A 19071-nucleotide genomic window follows, 5' to 3' on the forward strand; every position below is an offset into this window, starting at 1 on the left:
ATATTCTATTTAAGAAAATTTTGAAAATGTAGTGTGACATGCCCGTTTGGGTTTTACTATGATGTTAAATTATTATTATTTAATTGATTTTGGGAAACGGGGTGTTACAAGATGCACTTGACCTTGTGAAATTCTATCGAAGATATGTTTGTGACGAGAATCGAAGATGCTAGTTCCGGTTCGATGAGCGGAAAGATATCGAAAACAGTTATTTCTGTGGATAAGGTCAAATGTCGTAACGGCTATATTCGATATTCAAATCGAATGGCTAAGATTAGGTAGTTTTCTACAATTCTAACGTTAAAACTAGGTAGTTATTTCCCTGTTTGTATAAATAGTAGTTTTTCTTAGGAAAAAAGGGTCACAATTCAATCATACTAAAAACTTACACTTAATGATGTCCGTATGGAAGCGACAAACGAGTCACAAGTTGCAATGTATGAACGTGTGCACCAACTTTTATTCAGTCAATGCAATTTCAATACATTTCTTTAAATGACTTTGCAATTTACTTATTCATTTGAAGTAATTTCTTTACTGTTATTTGCATCAAACTTCGATTGGATTCGATTCTCTTTTATTTTTATCCTTGTTTCTATCAAAGATCTTCAAGAACAAGTGTCACGTCTAAAAGGGATAGTAAAAGCACAATATGCTCTTAAGATTTACTAGTTGATCTTGCAATTAAACATTTTGAAACCAGCAATTGTTTACCAAATTTCAATGTAAACAAATTGGCACGCCCGGTGGGACCTTTTGTGCTTTTACTATTAAATCTTGTAATAGAGTTTTTAAAATTTTTGGTCTGTATTGTGCATCTGTTTGTGGAATAACAAATTACTTCCTAAAATGACGCGTCCTCCTCCCGTTCTAGGCACAGCGGCATCGAACGCCGCTTTCGCATCAGGAACAGCGACCAATCCACCAGTACCGCCAGGGCCTACGCAACCTAGCCCAACTAGTAGTACGACTTCCGTAATAGAGCCTGTATACACCCTAGCGGACGATAATGTGAATTCACAAACGTCACAGGCCAGTACGTCGAATACGATGGCCAATAATACTTCTCGAGCCATTCCAGCGGTTACGACGGCCGCACAAACTACACAGGCTGTGGGAAGTGCGTTGTCTCAAAGGTTTCTATATCTTGGCACTAGCAGAAGGGGATCATATGGTATACCAACCTCTTCGATGCAAAATTCGCAGACAAGTCCGTTGGTATTTTCTGAGAATTTAAATACGTCAATATCACCATTGTTCAACCAAGGGGGAAACATCTCATTTGGGAGACCCCAACAAGCGTTTGCTACGTTCGGTTCGCCTCAACAATCGTTGACCAACGCCTCTCTAGGCGCTTTAAGGAAAACCATGGAAGAAACTAACCATGATATGGTTAATATGGTTACTCAATAAGTAACAACAGTTATCAATCCTCTGGTTCGAGAAACCAATAGCAGTTATCAAGCACTATCACACCAGATGGAGCGAATAGCCGATTTTTTGGGCGCACCTGCAGTGCGAATCGCACCAACGCCTCAAAACACTAATGTAAGGCAAAGAGAGGCACCTGTCGAAGAACAGGTAAATCAAGTGCCTGAAAATCAAGCAAAAGAAGTGAAACATGAAATACCAGGGGAGCCTGTCAGGATTCCCGTAATGGTGAATATGCACCAAAATGCAGATCAAGTGGTCATGCAAGCCCGTCGAAACAACTATGAGGGCCAAAATAATATAGCTAACATAGTCGAGGCATTGTTAGCCCAAAATGGTTTCAATACAGGATTACACCGCCCAAATTTCGTTTCAGCCTTATCCGAATTTGTGCTGGAAACTGAGATGCCTAGAAACCATAAAATCCCCAAGTTCACTAAATTCGTCGGGGAAACAAATGAGTCAACAGTCGAACATAGTGCTCGATATATTATGGAAGCTTGGGACTTGGCGAATAACGAGAACTTGAAGATGAAATATTTCCCAAGCTCTCTAACGAAGAATGCATTTACATGGTTCACAACGTTGCCTCCTCATTCTGTAGTCAGTTGGAACCAATTGGAAAAGGCATTCCATGAGAAATTTTACATGGGTCAGTCTAAGATTAGTTTGAAAGAACTGGCTAGCGTTCGACGCAAGACACATGAGTCGATAGATGATTATCTGAACAGATTCCGACTCCTTAAGGTCAGATGCTTCACATCTGTGCCAGAACATGAGTTAGTCGAAATGGCCGCCAGAGGCCTAGACTATTCTGTTCGGAAGAAATTAGATACACAATATCTTAGGGATATGGCACAATTAGCAGATAGAGTCCGCCAAGTTGAAAGGTTTAAGGCTGAAAAAGCCAGGACAAATAGGTTCCCTAAGAAAGAAATGGTTGCTTATATAGATACTGGAGATAGTGATCCAGAATTCGATTGGGGATCTAAATCTGTTGATGATAACGAAATAAATCTCGCAGAATTAAAAGATGGGCCACCTTATACTTGTAAGTTACTAAGGCCATCAAATGGAAAAAATCTAGAAGAACCTAAAAATGATAAATATCCCCCGATAACATATACTTTTGATGTATCTAAATGTGAAGAGATTTTTGATCTTCTAGTTACTGATGGCATAATTCTAGTGCCAAGTAACATGAAACTTCCTCCTCTAGAGCAGAGGAAAAAGAGAGGTTTTTGTAAATTCCATGGTTTTTTAGGACATAACTTATCCCGTTGTACTCGTTTCAGGAGGCTCTCGAGGAGGGAAGACTGAAATTTGGAGAAAAGTCTAAAACGACTACAAAATCTGATGTCGAACCTTCAAAGAAAGCCGACTCCATGTATGCTGAAGTGATTGGCATAAATATGGTAGATGTTGCAGAATCAAGCGATAGCAAGCTACCATTGGAAATACAACCCCTCAAAAGGGTACTACTTAATGATGTTGAAATGGTTACAGAAGACCATGTTTCAAATAACAATATGGTCACTGAAGACCAATTCAATGAAAATGTGGAAGTGGCATATCCTAACGATGAAGAAGATCTAGTTGATTTTCTCAATCGCTGCAAAATCACCAACACCAATGCTATGTTTTGTCCTAGATGCAGCGCAGTCTTCGATAAAGAAGCCGCAAAAGCAATTGAGAGCTTTCAACGACAGACAAAGAGCAAAGGCAGATGGAAGGACAACCGCCCTAACTTTAGTTTTAACAAAAGGGGTGTCCCATACAAGAATAATTTTGCGGGAGATTCTCGAGGGAAGAATTGGAGGAGAACTTTCAGCCCATCCGCAAGGTCCCCCATTGACACTTGGGTTTTTTCAAGGGGCAAGAAATCTGGGTACTCCGCTCCCCCAACAAAATGGGTGAAGAGAAAGCTCCCTGCCCCTCGACAGGAGGTGCCAGAAGTGCCTAGTAGATACGCCTACAATAACAACTACAAAGGTAAACAGCCTATGACGAGAACTCAATGGCGCAGATACCAGCGCAAGAAAAAAGCAATTGCTTTACAGGACATTACCAATGTTGACAAAGGGAAAGGGAAATAAGAGGCTGTTTTCAAAATGGTTAAAAAGCCAGCCATGGAAAGAATCTCCCCTCCCTTATCAATTTTGAAGAGAGGTCATCCTAAGGAGGATGAAGAAATGACTTCGAATTTCACTGGATCTGACCCAGTCTCGATATAGTGTGCAATGTGGTGTCAGTTTTTCCTGTGGAATACGACGTTCAGTCGGAAGTTAATGAAGTTGAAAGTGACTTCATCGACAAAATGGCCATCCATAAGCCATTATGCTATTATGTCATGAACAATGGCTGTGTTGAAGAGCAGCATGCCGTTTTTGAAAGACCAGATGCTTTGATGAAACTGCATCTTAAGCCTTTGTTTATTCAAGCCAAGATAAATGGCGTGGGAGTGAATAAGGTGTTAGTTGATGGTGGAGCCACCGTTAATCTGCTCCATCAGTAATTTTTGGGGAAGATTGGACTCTTTGATTCCGATTTAAAACCTCACAATGTTATCCTCACTAACTATGAAGGTACATCAGGGAATTCTCTTGGTGCTATCGAATTGGAGTTAGTGGTGGGCAGCGTAAGCAGAATGACAATGTTTATGGTAGTCCCATCAAAGGCAAATTTTAACGTGCTATTAGGTAGAGAATGGATACATGGTGTAGGCATAGTCCCTTCCACTGTGCACCAAAGGATTGCCATATGGAAAGATGATGGACTAGCTGAAAATGTTGAAGCTGACCAAAGTTATTTCTTGGTTGAGGTGAATACCATCACCAAGAAGAATTTCGATAAGCAACTAGCGCACATAACTCCAGTCATGTCTCCAGGACCCAAATGTATGATTTCAGATGATGAGATGTATTCCATGAAACTTCATCCAAGGGCTGGATTTGTGTGGGAAAAAGAATTTAGGGAGCATGATTATGTGATGGTCAATCAAAATCAGAAAATGAGGATATGCTCAGGACAAGAAATTCTACATACCAAAAGGTTGCTGACAGCCTTACACCAGGTTTTCCTAAGTATGCTGCCCCGCCAACTGGGTGGGATGCCGAAGAATAGACCATGACTGAGCCCAATATTTGGGAGAAAATTACGGCCTACGTGGCCGAAAATAAGTTTAAAACAACTAAAGAGGCCGAAAACTTGCGACAAGAGGTGATCGAGAGTTTGACGGAAGAGTCTCTAGATGATATCATCGAAGACCAAATTTTGGACTGTATCTATGATGACGAACTGTTGGGTTTCGAAGAAGATCCCATGAGATCTACGAATAAAATGAGAGCACAAGATCCCCTCGAAGAAATAGATTTGGGGAATGGCACTATTAAAAGACCTACTTATATAAGTGCAAAGATTCCCAGAGAATTTAAAGATCAAATTGCAGAGCTGTTGAAAGAATACAAAGATTGCTTTGCATGGGATTACGATGAGATGCCTGGACTAAACATGAAAGTGGTAGAATTGAAGTTACCAATTCGACCAGACAAAAAGCAGTGAAACAAATTCCTCGTAGGTTTGCCCCGCAAATCTTACCAAAGATTAAAGAAGAAATCGAAAGACTCCTGAAATGCGGCTTCATCAGGCCTGCAAGGTATGTAGATTGGCAAGCAAATGTAGTCCCTGTTAAAAAGAAAAATGGAACCATAAGGGTATGTATAGACTTTAGAGATTTAAATCTCGCTACCCCTAAAGACGAATACCCAATCCCTGTGGCAGAAATGCTGGTAGATTCAGCGGCGGGTTTCGAATACTTGAGTATGCTAGATGGATATTCAGATTATAATCAAATCTTCATTGCTGAAGAAGACATCGCTAAGACCACATTTCGATGTCCGAGGGCATTAGGGTGCTATGAATGGTTAGTAATGCCATTTGGTCTAAAAAATGCTGGTGCTACGTACCAGAGAGCGATGAATTTAATGTTTCATGATTTCATAGAAGATTTTATGCAAATTTATATTGATGATATTGTGGTAAAATCTTCTTCAGAGGAGAAACACTTGGGACATTTACGCCGATCTTTTGGAAGGATGAGGCAATATAGACTGAAAATGAATCCATTAAAATGTGCATTTGGGGTTTGTACAGGTGATTTTTTAGGTTTCGTGGTTCATAAAAAAAGGAATCGAAATCAACCAGAACAAAACCAAGGCAATAATTGAGACTCAAGCTCCTTCTACGAAGAAAGAGTTACAGTCGTTATTAGGAAAAATCAACTTTCTTAGGAGATTTATATCGAATCTAAGTGGCAAGACACAAGCTTTCTCGCCAGTACTCCGATTGAAGAAAGAAGATACTTTTAAATGGGAGCCAGAGCACCAAAAGGCCTTTGATGAAATCAAGTCATATTTGATATGTTGGAATAAGCCCTAATAGCCAATCTATATTGATTGGGTTTGGTTTTGTATCATGATATTGATATAAATATTGTTATCTGGATTTTGGGGTGTCAAGTCATTAATTAGGCTTGAACCTTTCAATCTTTGATATTCTCTATTTTTTCTTGGGAAGGGGAAAATTGAGAAAAGCCTTTGAAACTCTAAGTTCGGGGGTCGTTTTCGTTACGGGAAGGTGTTAAGCATCCGGAACGACTATAGTATTCTATAGGAACCGTTTTCCTAAGTTTATGACTACGCTTTATTTTTATGCTTATTTATGGAAAAGAAAATTTATTTAGTTTAAGAACGGAGGGAGGAAAATGTTTGAGATTTTATTTTATTGGACTTGGAGAGGTTTTGACCTCTTGCCTACATACCCTTTTAAGGGATCAAAATTCCATGTAGTTCTCTCTCAAAAAATTGTTTTTGTGTGTTTGATTGATTTTAAGTTTTGCAAATGGTTTTGAAGAAGAGAAAGAGGCCGTAAAGGCATGAGACGAGACAATAGTGAATGGTTGGTTCAATTATTAAAGAAAGAGTGTCTAAGTAGAAATTAAGATTCCTTGAAGTTTTGATTAAGAAAATAAAGGAAAATACAATGGAGTGTTGACTCCAAGGTTTATTAGAGAAAAAAAAGTTTGAGTTATGGAGTTATTTCCGGGAAAATGATATTTTTTCTAAGCATTGCGTTTCCTAAACATACATCTAAGCGGTAAACATACAACGTGTGTGCGTGTCGGTGCTCGTGTCGGTGTACATCATTATAGAGAGTCCATTGTCCTTTACACTTTGCCCTAGTTTACATGCTATGGTCTTGTAAGAAATTAAAAGGAAATTAAACTACCTAGACTATTACATGTCCACTTAACATAAGAATGAATAGGAATGAAATGATGAAATGCTATAAAATGGATGAGACATAGAACAAAAATGGTTAGTAAAATAAGGCATGAAAATATGGCAAGGAGAGCAAACAAAGGAATATAGGATAAACGGTAAAATAACGACGATAACCACAATACAAAGAGAAATGCAATAGTTGCAAGGCAAGAAATTAACAAATCATGTCGAAAACAGCGAAACACACACACAAAAAGCGACATTCTCATCATGAAATTGCACATCGGACATTCATACCATAGATCAAGATATCACGAACGGAAAAACGAGAAATTGCATGAAATTCAACTAAAGAGAAAAAGTAATCAAGAAAGCAACACATATGTTTTTTTATCAATTTTATAACATGTAAAACATCACAAAAAAGTAAAAAATGTATCAAGAAACACATAGAAATTTTTTTAGGAATTTTTACGAGAAAATTAGAACGAACAGTGGTTCAAACAGCAAGAAAACACGGTGTGAATAGCAAGAAAACAACAAAAACGCAGCTAAACCAAAGGGAATAGGCCCAAGCCCAAACCTAAGGGATCCGAACGCACAGGAACCACAGGATTGATCCAGGGGATCAAACCCTCGATCAAACGGCCAGGATTGAAGGGAAATGGACCGGTCCGGTTCACTGGCCTATACAAGGAGGGGAACACCGGTTTATTTCATTTGCTATTGTCCTTTATTTCTCTAACTTCTCACTTCTCTCATCTCTCTCTGACTTCCTCTGTCGGACTCATGAACGAAAGGCTGGGGAAGATGAAGATCTGGCCGGAACCTTCATAGGTCCGCCGGAATCTTCATCTTCTCCGGTGAGATCTCCAGTTTCCAGCAACCTCTAACCTCACCAGAACTTCAAAATTTTTACGTCTTTCTACTCGCCTCTAAACCCTAAACACGAATCTAACACTGATTTTCACAAGCAAGGCTTGAAATAACGTAGATCTAGAATTTTCATACGGTTTTGAAAATTATTTTTAGGTTTTTTCAACTTTTTGAATGTAACCGTTCAAACTCCTACAGATCTACATAGTTTCGTCTTTGTTACTGTTCTTGAGAAAGAAAGATGAAGTTTGAGTTTTACCTGAGTTTTTAATCGGAGATTTCACGAGATTCTTCGGAAAAACTTGATTCTTGGCTCTGTTTTGTTGATTTTGCTTGGAAACCGAAAATAAATCGGTGTCTTCACCGGTTCACTTTCTTCATTTTCTTCGCCGGTTTGAAACTCTTTTCCTTTTCTTCTTCTTCTTCTCCCTGTGATCGGTGCTTGAGTTTCTCACCTCCGGTGAGGAATTCGCGCCTGGAAATGCAGGGACTTCAGTTCAGTGATGAAGATTCATCCATGAATCTCTGAGAACTGATGCGATTTCAGTGAATTTGTTGATGAAATTTGGTTCTGAAAGTTAGGGTTTGTGAATTGTTCTTGGTGGATTTTCTGTTTTGATCCTAACTGCCAAGAGAGAGAAGTTTTTCACGTGTTTGTGATGTGGCACTGGTTGAATGGGTCTCTGTGTGGATTTCTCTGACACTGTGCACTATTTATAAGCTGCCACTTGTACTTGAGATCCAATGAAATGGTGACACCTGGGCATGTATGAAAAATGGCTCGGCCTTGGACTTGTTGTTACCTAAGGACCGTTCTGCAAAAAATGTAAAATTGAGGACTAAACTGCAATTAATAATAATGGACTAAAATGCAAATTTAAAAAGCTTTGGACTAAAGTGCAATTTTGGAAACTTGCTTGAGGGACCAGAATGCAATTAAAAATAAAATTGAATTAAAATTGGTAAATTGGAAAAAAAAAGTAAAGTGAAACCTAAAATAAAACCAACAAAGGACTAAAACGAACCAATTACAACAATGATGTATTTTAAAATACCTCTCTATCGAATTTTTGACGGGAAAAGACTTAAATGCCCCTAGGGACTAAGCTGACTCAAACTGACTCAGACACAATTTTGAAATGGTTTTTAAACAAAGACTCAACGATGATTTGTAAAACAAGCCGAAAAGACTCAGAGACTAACACAGGGACTAAAATGGGTTCCACTGCAGGAAATGACCAAAATACCCCTTTTGTATGATTTTTGAAATAACATGCAGGAAAAGCAATTCAATGATTCAGAGAGTTTTCAAATGACTTGTAATGTAAGAAAGACACTTTGGGATGATCCTATGCAAGAAAAACACAGGCAAAACCATGATTTAAAAATACCTTGAGACAGAGACAGTAAAATATGCAGATGAAAATAAAGTGAAGATTCAAAGTAAAACAACAGTAAATTGACAATTATCAGTGGTAGAAAAGAAATTTAAACGAGTATTTTTAGGTCCAAAATCAAGGTATAACAGCTGCCCCTATTTAAGTTTCTTTGTCCGGAGGGTCAAGAGACGGAGTCCTTGGCTTGACGGGACGAAGATACTTAAATACTAACATTTGCACTGTGTTTGGACGTAAAAATACGCTCGTACACTTTCGAATATCATGAATGCCATGCAACATTTGGATTATGAATGCAAGACAAACGAGAGTTGGATTTAAAGTATGTCGTATCCATTGCGGGATTGGTAGACATTGGCAGGATAGCAGATGACAGGGTAGACAGGTCACAAAAAACAAACTGACAGGTACAAGCTGCTCTTGGATTGAGCTGGGCACTCGACCAGGAATAAAGGCAGACAGACAGGTGCGAGTCGTTCTTGGATGCGAACTGGTTACTCGACTGGGGACATGGAAAAGCAGACAGGTACGAGTTGTTCTTGGATTCGAACTGGTCACTCGACCGAAAACAACGGCAAATAGACAGGTGCGAGCTTGTTCTTGGATGCGAACTGGTTACTCCACCGGAGACATAAACAAACAGACAGGTGCAAGCTGTTCTTGGACTTGAACTAGCCACTTGACCGAACAGAAACAAATAGACAGGTACAAGGTGTTCTTGGACTTGAACTAGCCACTTGACCAAACAGAAACACATTCATTGGGGATTAGTTTTTGGCAAAATATAAATTGAAATTGACTTGACATTGACATATCCTAGAGATGGGCCAATGGCACTGGCTCACCAGGTCTTGACAGAGAATTTGACATAGGTATCGAATCGAGACTGTAATTGACATTGGAAATGCAACATGTATGGGTGGTATAATAGTTTTATTAAATGTATGGGCACGTAATATGCATGATTATGCATGTATGAATGCTTGTAATGCATGACTGTTGGCAGTTTGTAGACACAGTTTCGCAGAGACAGACAAGACATTGGAATATTGGGCACGTAGTGGCTCGTGCTATATCACACATTCTTGGAAATCCTCTTTGGATATAACGTCGTTGGGAGACGTATCGGGACCATGGCTGAGGGCAGGTAGCTATGCAACTTGCTGGGGATAGAATCTCGGAAGACTCTGCTGGAGATAATGCCGTCATCGCTGGGCATTTAAGTGTTGGGTGTACTGTGGATGTTGCATCTGTGGTCAATGCTTTTTGCATGTCATTTTCTCAATTTTTCATTTTTCATTGCATCCCATTTTTGCCTGGATCGCCCTTTCGGGTTTTCGATCCACCGGGGAAATAAATTCTTTTCATTGCCCCATTTTTGGCTGAACTGCCCTTTCGGGTTGTCAATCCAGCGGGGTGCTCATTTTTGCCTAAGTCGCCCTTTCGGGTTTTCAACTTAGCGAGCCTATTCATTTTCATGCATTTTCATTCTGTTTTTTCATTCTTGCCATTGGCCACAGACTATCCTAGGGAAGAGCCTGCTTGTAACACATATTGAAATAGACATCGACATACGCTCGCTCATGCACGTTTCGTTTGAATGTACCTTGTTGCTCATGCTTGCTTTCAAAACAGACAAAAACTTTTTTATTTTCAAGAAGTTTGTTTCAAGCATTGTCATTATCAAAATAGAAAGAAAATGTTTTTTTGTACATAGCTTTGAAAGTAGAAAGAAAGTAGAGTTTCAAACAAAAGCCTAGGCTCGAATTGATGTATAAGAGTGGTGGTCAGCCGAAGGCGTGACTCCACGGATTTACAAAGCTTGGAAAATGGCAATTTTATTGGTTGGTGGTACATTGAACACGGCAACCACTACATTTCCTAGAAACTTTGAATTCGCAAACACAAAAGCTTCTGATGAGATGGTCATTAACAGCTGCAGATGCCCCAAGGGGATGGTGGTTTGCCAGATACAGTCATTTGTCTTTTCATTTCAATCTCATTTTTGCATGAACCGCCATTTCGGGTTTTCGGCTCATCGAGACGCTCATTCTTGCCTAAGTTGCGTACAATCTCAGCGAGCTTTTTTCATTTTTTTTTTGTCCCTTATTTTGCCTGGATCGCCAGTTCGGGTTTTCGACCCACCGGGAAGCGCGTTTTTGCCAAGGCCGCCCTTTCGGGTTTTCGACCTTCCACGCTGTTCTTTTCATACATCTAAACAAACAATTTCTTGACTATATCGGCATTCACAGGGTTTGGAAGTTCAACACCATCCATATGTGTGAGAATTAAAGCACCGCTGGAGAAGGCCTTCTTGACGACGTAAGGACCTTCATAGTTAGGTGTCCACTTACCCCTTCGGTCGGGTTGCTGGCTTATCCTTCTTTTCAACATGAGTTCACCCTCTTTGAATTCCCGAGGACGGACTTTCTTGTCAAAAATGGTTTTCATTCTTGCTTGATACGACCGCCCACGAACCATGGCATTCATACGCTTTTCTTCAATCAAGTTCAACTGATCATACCTGTTTTGGCACCATTCAGCCTCGAATAACTTCGCTTCCATGATTACACGAAGAGATGGGATTTCCACTTCTAACGGGAGAACTGCCTCCATACCATATACCAGAGAGAAGGGGGTTGCCCCGATTGAACTACGCACTGTGGTACGGTAACCATGTAGAGCATAGGGTAGCATCTCATGCCAGTCCTTGTAACTAGTAACCATCTTCTGAATAATCTTCTTGATATTCTTGTTGGCGGCTTCAACTGCACCATTCATCTGAGGCCTATAAGGAGAAGAGTTATGATGCTCAATTTTGAATTCTTCACATAGAGCTTGCACTACGTCATTATTCAGATTAGTACCATTGTCAGTAATGATCTTGCTGGGAACACCATATCGACAGATGATGTTGTTCTTGATGAACTTAGCTACCACTTGCTTGGTCACATTGGCATAGGATGCAGCTTTAACCCATTTGGTGAAGTAGTCAATTGCCACTAAGACGAAACGATGACCGTTTGAAGCCTTCGGTTCAATTCTTCCAATCATGTCGATGCCCCACATTGAGAACGGCCATGGGGTTGAAATAACATTGAGCGCGTGCGGAGGCACATGAATTTTATCAGCATAGATTTGACATTTGTGGCACTTTCTGGCGTGTTGGTAGCAATCATGCTCCATGGTCATCCAGTAGTAACCGGCTCGTAACAACTTCCTTGACATAGTATGCCCTGTAGCATGGGTCCCGAAGGTACCGTCATGTACGTCATGCATTAATTGCTCTGCCTCATGCTCATCAACACATCTTAACAATACCATGTCGTAGTTTCTTTTGTACAAAATGTCCCCATCTAACAAGAACCTACTAGCCAATCTTCTCAGAGTCTTCTTGTCTTTGTTGGAAGCACCCGGTGGATACTCACGGCTTAGCAAGAACTGCTTGATGTCGTAATACCAGGGTTTATTGTCAACCACATTTTCACCAGTCTGATCGATCACATCCCCAATAGCGAACACATGCGAAGGTCTTTCAAGGCGTTGCACTTTGATTATTGGCACATCATTCCAATGGTTTACTCGAAACATAGAGGATAGAGTAGCAAGAGCATCAGCCATTTGGTTCTCATCACGAGGGATATGGTGTAATTCAACCTTTGTGAAATATGACAACAGACGGCTCACATAATCACGGTAAGGAACCAGCTTGTCATGATGGGTCATCCATTCACCCTTTATCTGGTTAATAACAAGTGCAGAATCTCCATAGATGTCGAGGTGTTTGATTCTCATGTCAATTGCTCCCACAATCCCCAAGATACATGCTTCGTACTCAGCCATGTTATTTGTACAGTCGAATAGAATCCGGGCGGTAAAAGGGATGTGATGCCCCTGCGGGGATACAATGACTGCTCCGATTCCTTTGCCATAAGCGCTGACAGCACCATCGAAGACTAATCCCCATTTGCTATTAGGATCTGGTCTTTCACCAATCAACGGTTCTTCGCAGTCTTTTGATTTCAAATACATGATCTCCTCATCGGGGAAATCGAACTTAGTCGGCTGGTACTCATCAAGAGGTTGATAGGCAAGGTGATCAGCAAGAATGCTACCTTTGATTGCCTTTTGAGTTTTGAACACAATATCATATTCAGACAAGAGCATTTGCCAACGCGCAATTTTTCCAGTAACATCAGCTTTCTCAAAGATATACTTGATTGGATCCATCCTGGATATCAACCAAGTTGTATGATTCATCAAATAGTGGTGCCCAAGCTAGAGCACAACAAGTCTTCTCAAGCATCGTATATTGGGCTTCGCAGTCGGTAAAGTTCTTGCTCAGATAGTAGATAGCATGCTCTTTCTTTCCAGTCTCGTCTTGTTGACCGAGTACACATCCCATGGATTCATCTAACACTGTCAAGTACATAATCAAGGGCCTTCCTTCCACTGGCGGGACAAGGATAGGTGGTTCCAGCAGATAATCTTTGATGCTATCAAAAGCTTCCTGGCATTCATTATTCCACACAATAGGTTGATTCTTTCTGAGTAATTTGAAAATTGGCCCGCAGGTTGCGGTCATATCAGATATGAATCGGGAGATGTAATTCAAACGCCCGAGGAAACCTCGGACTTGCTTTTCGGTCTGTGGTGCCGGCATCTCTCTGATGGCCCGGAATTTGTCAAGATCGACTTCAATGCCCTTTTGGCTAACAATGAAGCCTAGCAGTTTTCCGGATCTGACACCGAACGTACACTTGTTGGGGTTCAGCCGAAGCTTGTACTTTCTCAACCTTTCTAACATTTTTGTCAAATACTCAACATGCTGTTCCTCATCTTTTGACTTCACAATCATATCGTCCACGTATACTTCAACTTGTTTATGAATCATATCATGAAATAAAGTAGTCATTCCTCTTTGATAGGTAGCGCTCGCATTTATCAGGCCGAACGGCATTGCTTTGCAACAGAAGGTGCCCCATGGGGTAATGAACGATGTCTTTTCCCTGTCTTCAGGTGACATTTTGATCTGGTTATAACCGGAGAAGCCGTCCATGAAGGAGAACACCTTGGACTGAGCAGTGTCATCGACAAGCACATCAATGTGAGGCAAAGGGAAATTGTCTTTGAGACTAGCCTTATTCAAATCCCTGTAATCAACACACATCCGAACTTTCCCATCTTTCTTTGGCACGGGTACAATGTTGGCAACCCATTTAGGATACTCGACTGTCATGAGAAAACCCGCATCAATCTATTTTTGAACCTCATTCTTAATCTTGAGAGCCATATCTGGACGAGTCCTTCTCAATTTCTGTCTAACGGGAGGGATTCAGGCTTTGTCGGTATCCGATGTTCCACAATCTTAGGATCTAGACCCGACATATCTTCGTATGACCATGCAAAAATATCCGGATACTCTCGGAGAAGTTGGAAGATCTTCTTTTTAACCCTCTTCTCAAGAGCAGCACCGACCTTGATCTCTCGCTTGTTTTCTTTGGTACCCAAGTTGATGATCTCGATCTCTTCTTGGTGAGGCTGAATGGCTTTTCCCTCTTGTTCAAGCAGTCGAGTGATCTCATATGGTATATCATCATCCTCCTCATCTTCGGCTTCGTATACAGGGAATTCAAAATTTGGAGGAACCGTAGGGTTACTATGTTCAACAGGTTTATTATGGTTCAAACTGCATAAAATGGTTGAATGATTTTAGAAAAGGTTTTTTTTTTTTTTTGTAATTAATAAGAAAAATAAAGATGTTTTGGTTTTTTCTGGCATTACCATTATTTCCAAGGAAAAAAGCACTAAAAGTAAAAAGCCGTGAAAGAAACGACGATTTTTATTAATAACGGCGATGCCGAAACAAACACGCCCTTTCAGAAATATCACTCTCGCTTCGGGAAGAGCGAGAGGATTGTTATTTTGAAAAACAAAACACTTAAGCAACAAGACACATTACTCAGAATTATGCATGATTGAAGGAATGTTGATGGCATCCCAATTTCTCGCAATGCCTCCTGGTATAACAAACATAGGCCCAGGACTACATTCAGTTGCATCTTCAGTAATTGCATTGACAAACCCAGCACTGTAGAAGGTTCCTGTGGAGACTCCTGAAGTTGGGGAATATCCGAGACCCTCTCTGTGCTTATTCTCAAGGAGTTGTATTAACTTGCCCCAGCCGGTAGCTTGACCTTCTAGGACAGCCCTCTGAGCATCCTTCAAAGAGGCCATAGCAGCTCCAGCCCTCTTGGGCTCCGTACCTTCGATAGTCAAACCCTGAAAAGCGGTTCCTTCTGCAGACCCTGCTTCAATGCAAGAGAAAGATGATAGCTGGCTAACCAAATATGCCTCCTCTCCATGGACTGTAACGAGCTTTCCATTCTTTACAAACTTTAACTTTTGGTGCAGGGTAGAGGTCACTGCCCCAGCGTCATGTATCCACGGTCTTCCTAGGAGACAGCTATAAGAAGCATTGATGTCCATGACCTGGAACGTGATTAGAAAGGTTTCGGGACCGATAGTTATTGGCAGATCTATCTCCCCAAGAACGTTCTTACGGGATCCGTCGAAGGCTTTAACCAAAAAGGTACTCCTTCTCAAAGGAGTTCCCCGATAGCTCAACTGATCCAGAGTCGATTTAGGCATTACATTCAAGGACGAGCCAGTGTCCACCAGTACATTCGATAGCATGTCAGATTTGCAATTCATAGAGATGTGTAGAGCCAGATTGTGGTATTTCCCTGCTTCAGGAAGCTCATCCTCGCCAAACCACAGATTATTGCAAGCAGTGATATTCCCCACTATGCTGCCGAAGTGGTCCACAGTGACCTCGTGGTCCACATAGGCTTGTTCTAGTACTTTCAAAAGGGTGTTTCTGTGAGCCGCGGAACTCAGAAGTAAAGACAAGATGGATATCTTTGACGGAGTTTGTAACAGCTGATCCACGATCTTGTAGTCACTTCTCTTGATTAACCTCAAAATCTCATCTAAGTTGGAATCCTCGATAGACTGGCCTGGCCGGGAAACATCTGGTGGAGGCACTTTATCACTGGGTATAGCGGTAGGTATAGCGGTCTTCTTTGGGAACAGCGGCGGGCGGACTTTTCCGCTCCTCAGTGTTGTAGTCTCCTCGGCAATGTTTCTTATCACGGTTGAGGACGCCAGGGGCACCTCTACTCCATTTTCAATCGTGGTGGCATTGTACTTGTAAGGAATAGCCTTTGTAGAAGTGTAAGGTACTGGTCCAAGCAGTCTTATCACTAGAGGCTCGATACTCCCTTTTGGAGGCATACTCTTGGCAGGCGGATCATGAAAGACTGGCACAATCACACAAATGTCGCTGATAGTCAGATAATTGTCGTTCATCAGGCTCTGGATATCATTCTGAACAACGTAGCAACCCCAAGGATTATGGCGGCATTCTGGACAATTGGCATGATCATGGTCAAACAAGGAGGCTTGGCATAGCTTGATGTGTAGCGGTACCAGAGGAGTTGCAACATTACGAACGTCAAGACTGGGAACTTCTTCATGAGTCTCGATCATGTTCACAGCAGCGTGATTCGGAAGAGGATTGTCAAGAACATGAGGGACATTGTTCTCAAAAGTTAACTTTCCCTGGTCAATGAGCTTCTTTACAATGTACTTCAAAGCGTAACATCCTTCAACATCATGGCCCAGAGCACCTTGATGGAAATCGCACTTGAGGTCAGAACGGAACCTGGGAGGCAACGGGTTAGGTGGAGGCTTTCCCTGCCTGGTTGTGCAGTGCCCTTTGAGAAGCAAAGTCGGGAGCAGCTCGGCGTACAGCATTGGTATCGGAGGAAAGGTAGGTCTGGTTTGTTGCTGCTGCTGTTGAGCCAACGGCTGTTGCTGCATTTGCTGAGCAATGGCATTGACGGGTACCTGAGGTTGACCCGGCGATGGCGGATACTGGTGATAAAATGGTGGGAAGAAAGGATGCTGAGAGTATTGCATGTACTGATACGGCGGAGGTAGCTGAGCAGCATTGATGGGGGCAACAGTAGCCATGGATTGACTGGTTCCGGCAGATACCATCCCTACTTCTGTCTCTTTCTTCTTATGATGACCATTGCCATACTTCCTTGATGCATTTGCAGAGGATTCACATTTTTCAAACACAATAATGCCATCTCTGACAGCCTCTTCTAAGCGGGTTCCCATGGTGACCATCTCAGAGAAGTCACTTGGAGCAGCGATGATCATTCTTTCGACATAATCCTTTTTCAAAGTCTTCAGGAATGTCTGAGTCATCTCCTCTTCATTAAGAGTAGGAGTAACACGGGCAGCCGCCCCCCTCCATCTCTGTGCATACTCGCGGAAGCTTTCATCTTTCTTCTAGCAAAGGGACCTAAGGAATTCCCTGTTTGGTTTCAGTCTGGTGTTGAACCCATAGTGGCTTTTGAAAGCAGCAGCCAATTCATCAAAAGTGTGAATGTCGTCTCGGCTTAAGCTGGTATACCATTCTGCAGCATCTTCCATTAGACTATCCTGAAAGCAGTGGATCATGAGTGAATCATTGTCTAAGTAGTTAGCCATCTTCCGGACATATTTGATGATGGGATTCTGTGGACAAGTTAGCCCATTGTATCGGTCGAAATCCGGAACCTTGAACTTCTTAGGGACATCCACCTTCGGTACCAAGCAGAGATCATGAGTCTTAACAGTATCGCTACTTCCCCGATTAGCTTTGATTTCCCGACGGAGTTCTTTAGCAAGTTCCTCCATCCTTTCTTCCATTGTTTTAATCACGAGGATGCTTCCGCGATGCGCGTTGATGTTAACACCTTGAGATATGGCATGCACAATGGGCTCAGTGACAGTGGCCGTTGTCTGAGGCAAGGTGGTATTGATAGAGACAGGGTTCGTCGCAGGAATCTGGCCATTATTGATAGTACCAGAAACGCCAGCTGCAGTATTAGGAGAGTAATATGGTGACAGTCCATAAGGAAACCCGTTTGGCATAGCAAATTGAGCGTTGGGAGATGTAGTTGGGATCACACCTGTAGATGCCGGTATGGATGTGGCCGGTTGTTCCTGGGCGGCTAGCAGAGCAGTCATGGTGTCATTGGCCTTAGCCAATTCTTCCCTCAAAGAAGCTAACTCGGTACGGAGCTGAGCATTTTCTTCTTCCATGGCTACCTTATTCCTTCTTCTGTATGATCTAGTCTGGTGAACTCTGGTAGGTTGATAAATCTTTCGGGCACGAGCCACCTTTCAAACTGTGGCAGAAGAACCAGGAGGCAATGAGCACTTGGAAGCTTTTTGTGACCGATCAATGATGCATATGATGCATGATATGTACAAATGCAGATGCAAAAATGACTCTTTTTTGTCATCGAAGGGTTTTAGACAAATTAGAAACTTTGTAAACATTATTTAACGAGCAAAGCAATACGAAGTTTTACAAGGTAAATCCCTTTAAAGTGCTAAGCCAAGGGCAGACTTTGAAATTTTAACAATACAGGCAAATAAGACTCTCAAGCATAGGAAGCGGTGGGATGGTCGTCGGACACGGACTCTGAATCCGAACCGCAGTATCTAGCATAGAAATCACGTCGTCCTCTAGCTCTCTTGGGGTCCCGCATGAGCAACTTATCTTTCTCCTCAAGTTCCTTCCGGACTTTAGCTAACTCTCTTTTCAACGTCAGATTTTCATGAGTCTTCTGCTCATCCTTACCATCCAAAGTCATAATCAGATTCTCAGCCTTATTGTATCGAGCTTTCTGTAACACCCCGTTTTCCCAATATACAAATTTCTTAAACATTTATCAGAGTAAAACCATAAACGGGATATCACATAGAAACGTAATCCAAAGACAGTTAAGTAATAATTTAACCTTCACAAAATATCTTTAACATAGCAGCGGAAAATCATAAACATATATCATAAACGTTTTGGCACGCAGGCCCAACAAGTATCTCAAAAGAGTTTATCAAAGCATAATTTATCATGGCAGTTCACGTAAAAGAATGAAGCATGTTATAGTATTAACCCCATCCCGTTACGTATCAGAGCGACCTAGACGACACAGTGGGGCAAGGCCACTCACAGAAGC

General features: G+C 41.5%; 1 protein-coding gene across 1 annotated transcript; it reads right to left on the bottom strand.

Annotated features, from left to right (window-relative positions):
* Positions 1-14296: 14296 nt before the first annotated feature.
* On the bottom strand, positions 14297-17266 carry LOC112417366 (uncharacterized). Its single transcript, XM_039829048.1, has 5 exons — positions 16708-17266; positions 16478-16653; positions 15550-16375; positions 15166-15294; positions 14297-14544 (listed from the first exon to the last, which is right to left on the bottom strand). Exons 1-5 carry the CDS (start codon positions 17264-17266, stop codon positions 14297-14299), a joined length of 1938 nt encoding a protein of 645 aa, XP_039684982.1.
* Between the last annotated feature and the right edge of the window lie 1805 nt (positions 17267-19071).

This window comes from Medicago truncatula, chromosome 8 (genome assembly GCF_003473485.1).
Source record: "Medicago truncatula cultivar Jemalong A17 chromosome 8, MtrunA17r5.0-ANR, whole genome shotgun sequence".
Taxonomy (NCBI): Eukaryota; Viridiplantae; Streptophyta; class Magnoliopsida; order Fabales; family Fabaceae; genus Medicago; species Medicago truncatula.

What these genes read in the sequence shown, in the direction of transcription:
- LOC112417366 (XM_039829048.1), bottom strand. Translation starts at nt 17,266, where the DNA reads ATGACTCAGACATTCCTGAAGACTTTGAAAAAGGATTATGTCGAAAGA. An exon ending in CCCGTTGCCTCCCAGGTTCC is followed by an intron (nt 16,654 to 16,707) that starts GTTCTGACCTCA and finishes ATGATGTTGAAG; the next exon opens with GATGTTACGCTTTGAAGTAC. An exon ending in TAAAGCCTTCGACGGATCCC is followed by an intron (nt 15,295 to 15,549) that starts GTAAGAACGTTC and finishes GCATTGAAGCAG; the next exon opens with GGTCTGCAGAAGGAACCGCT.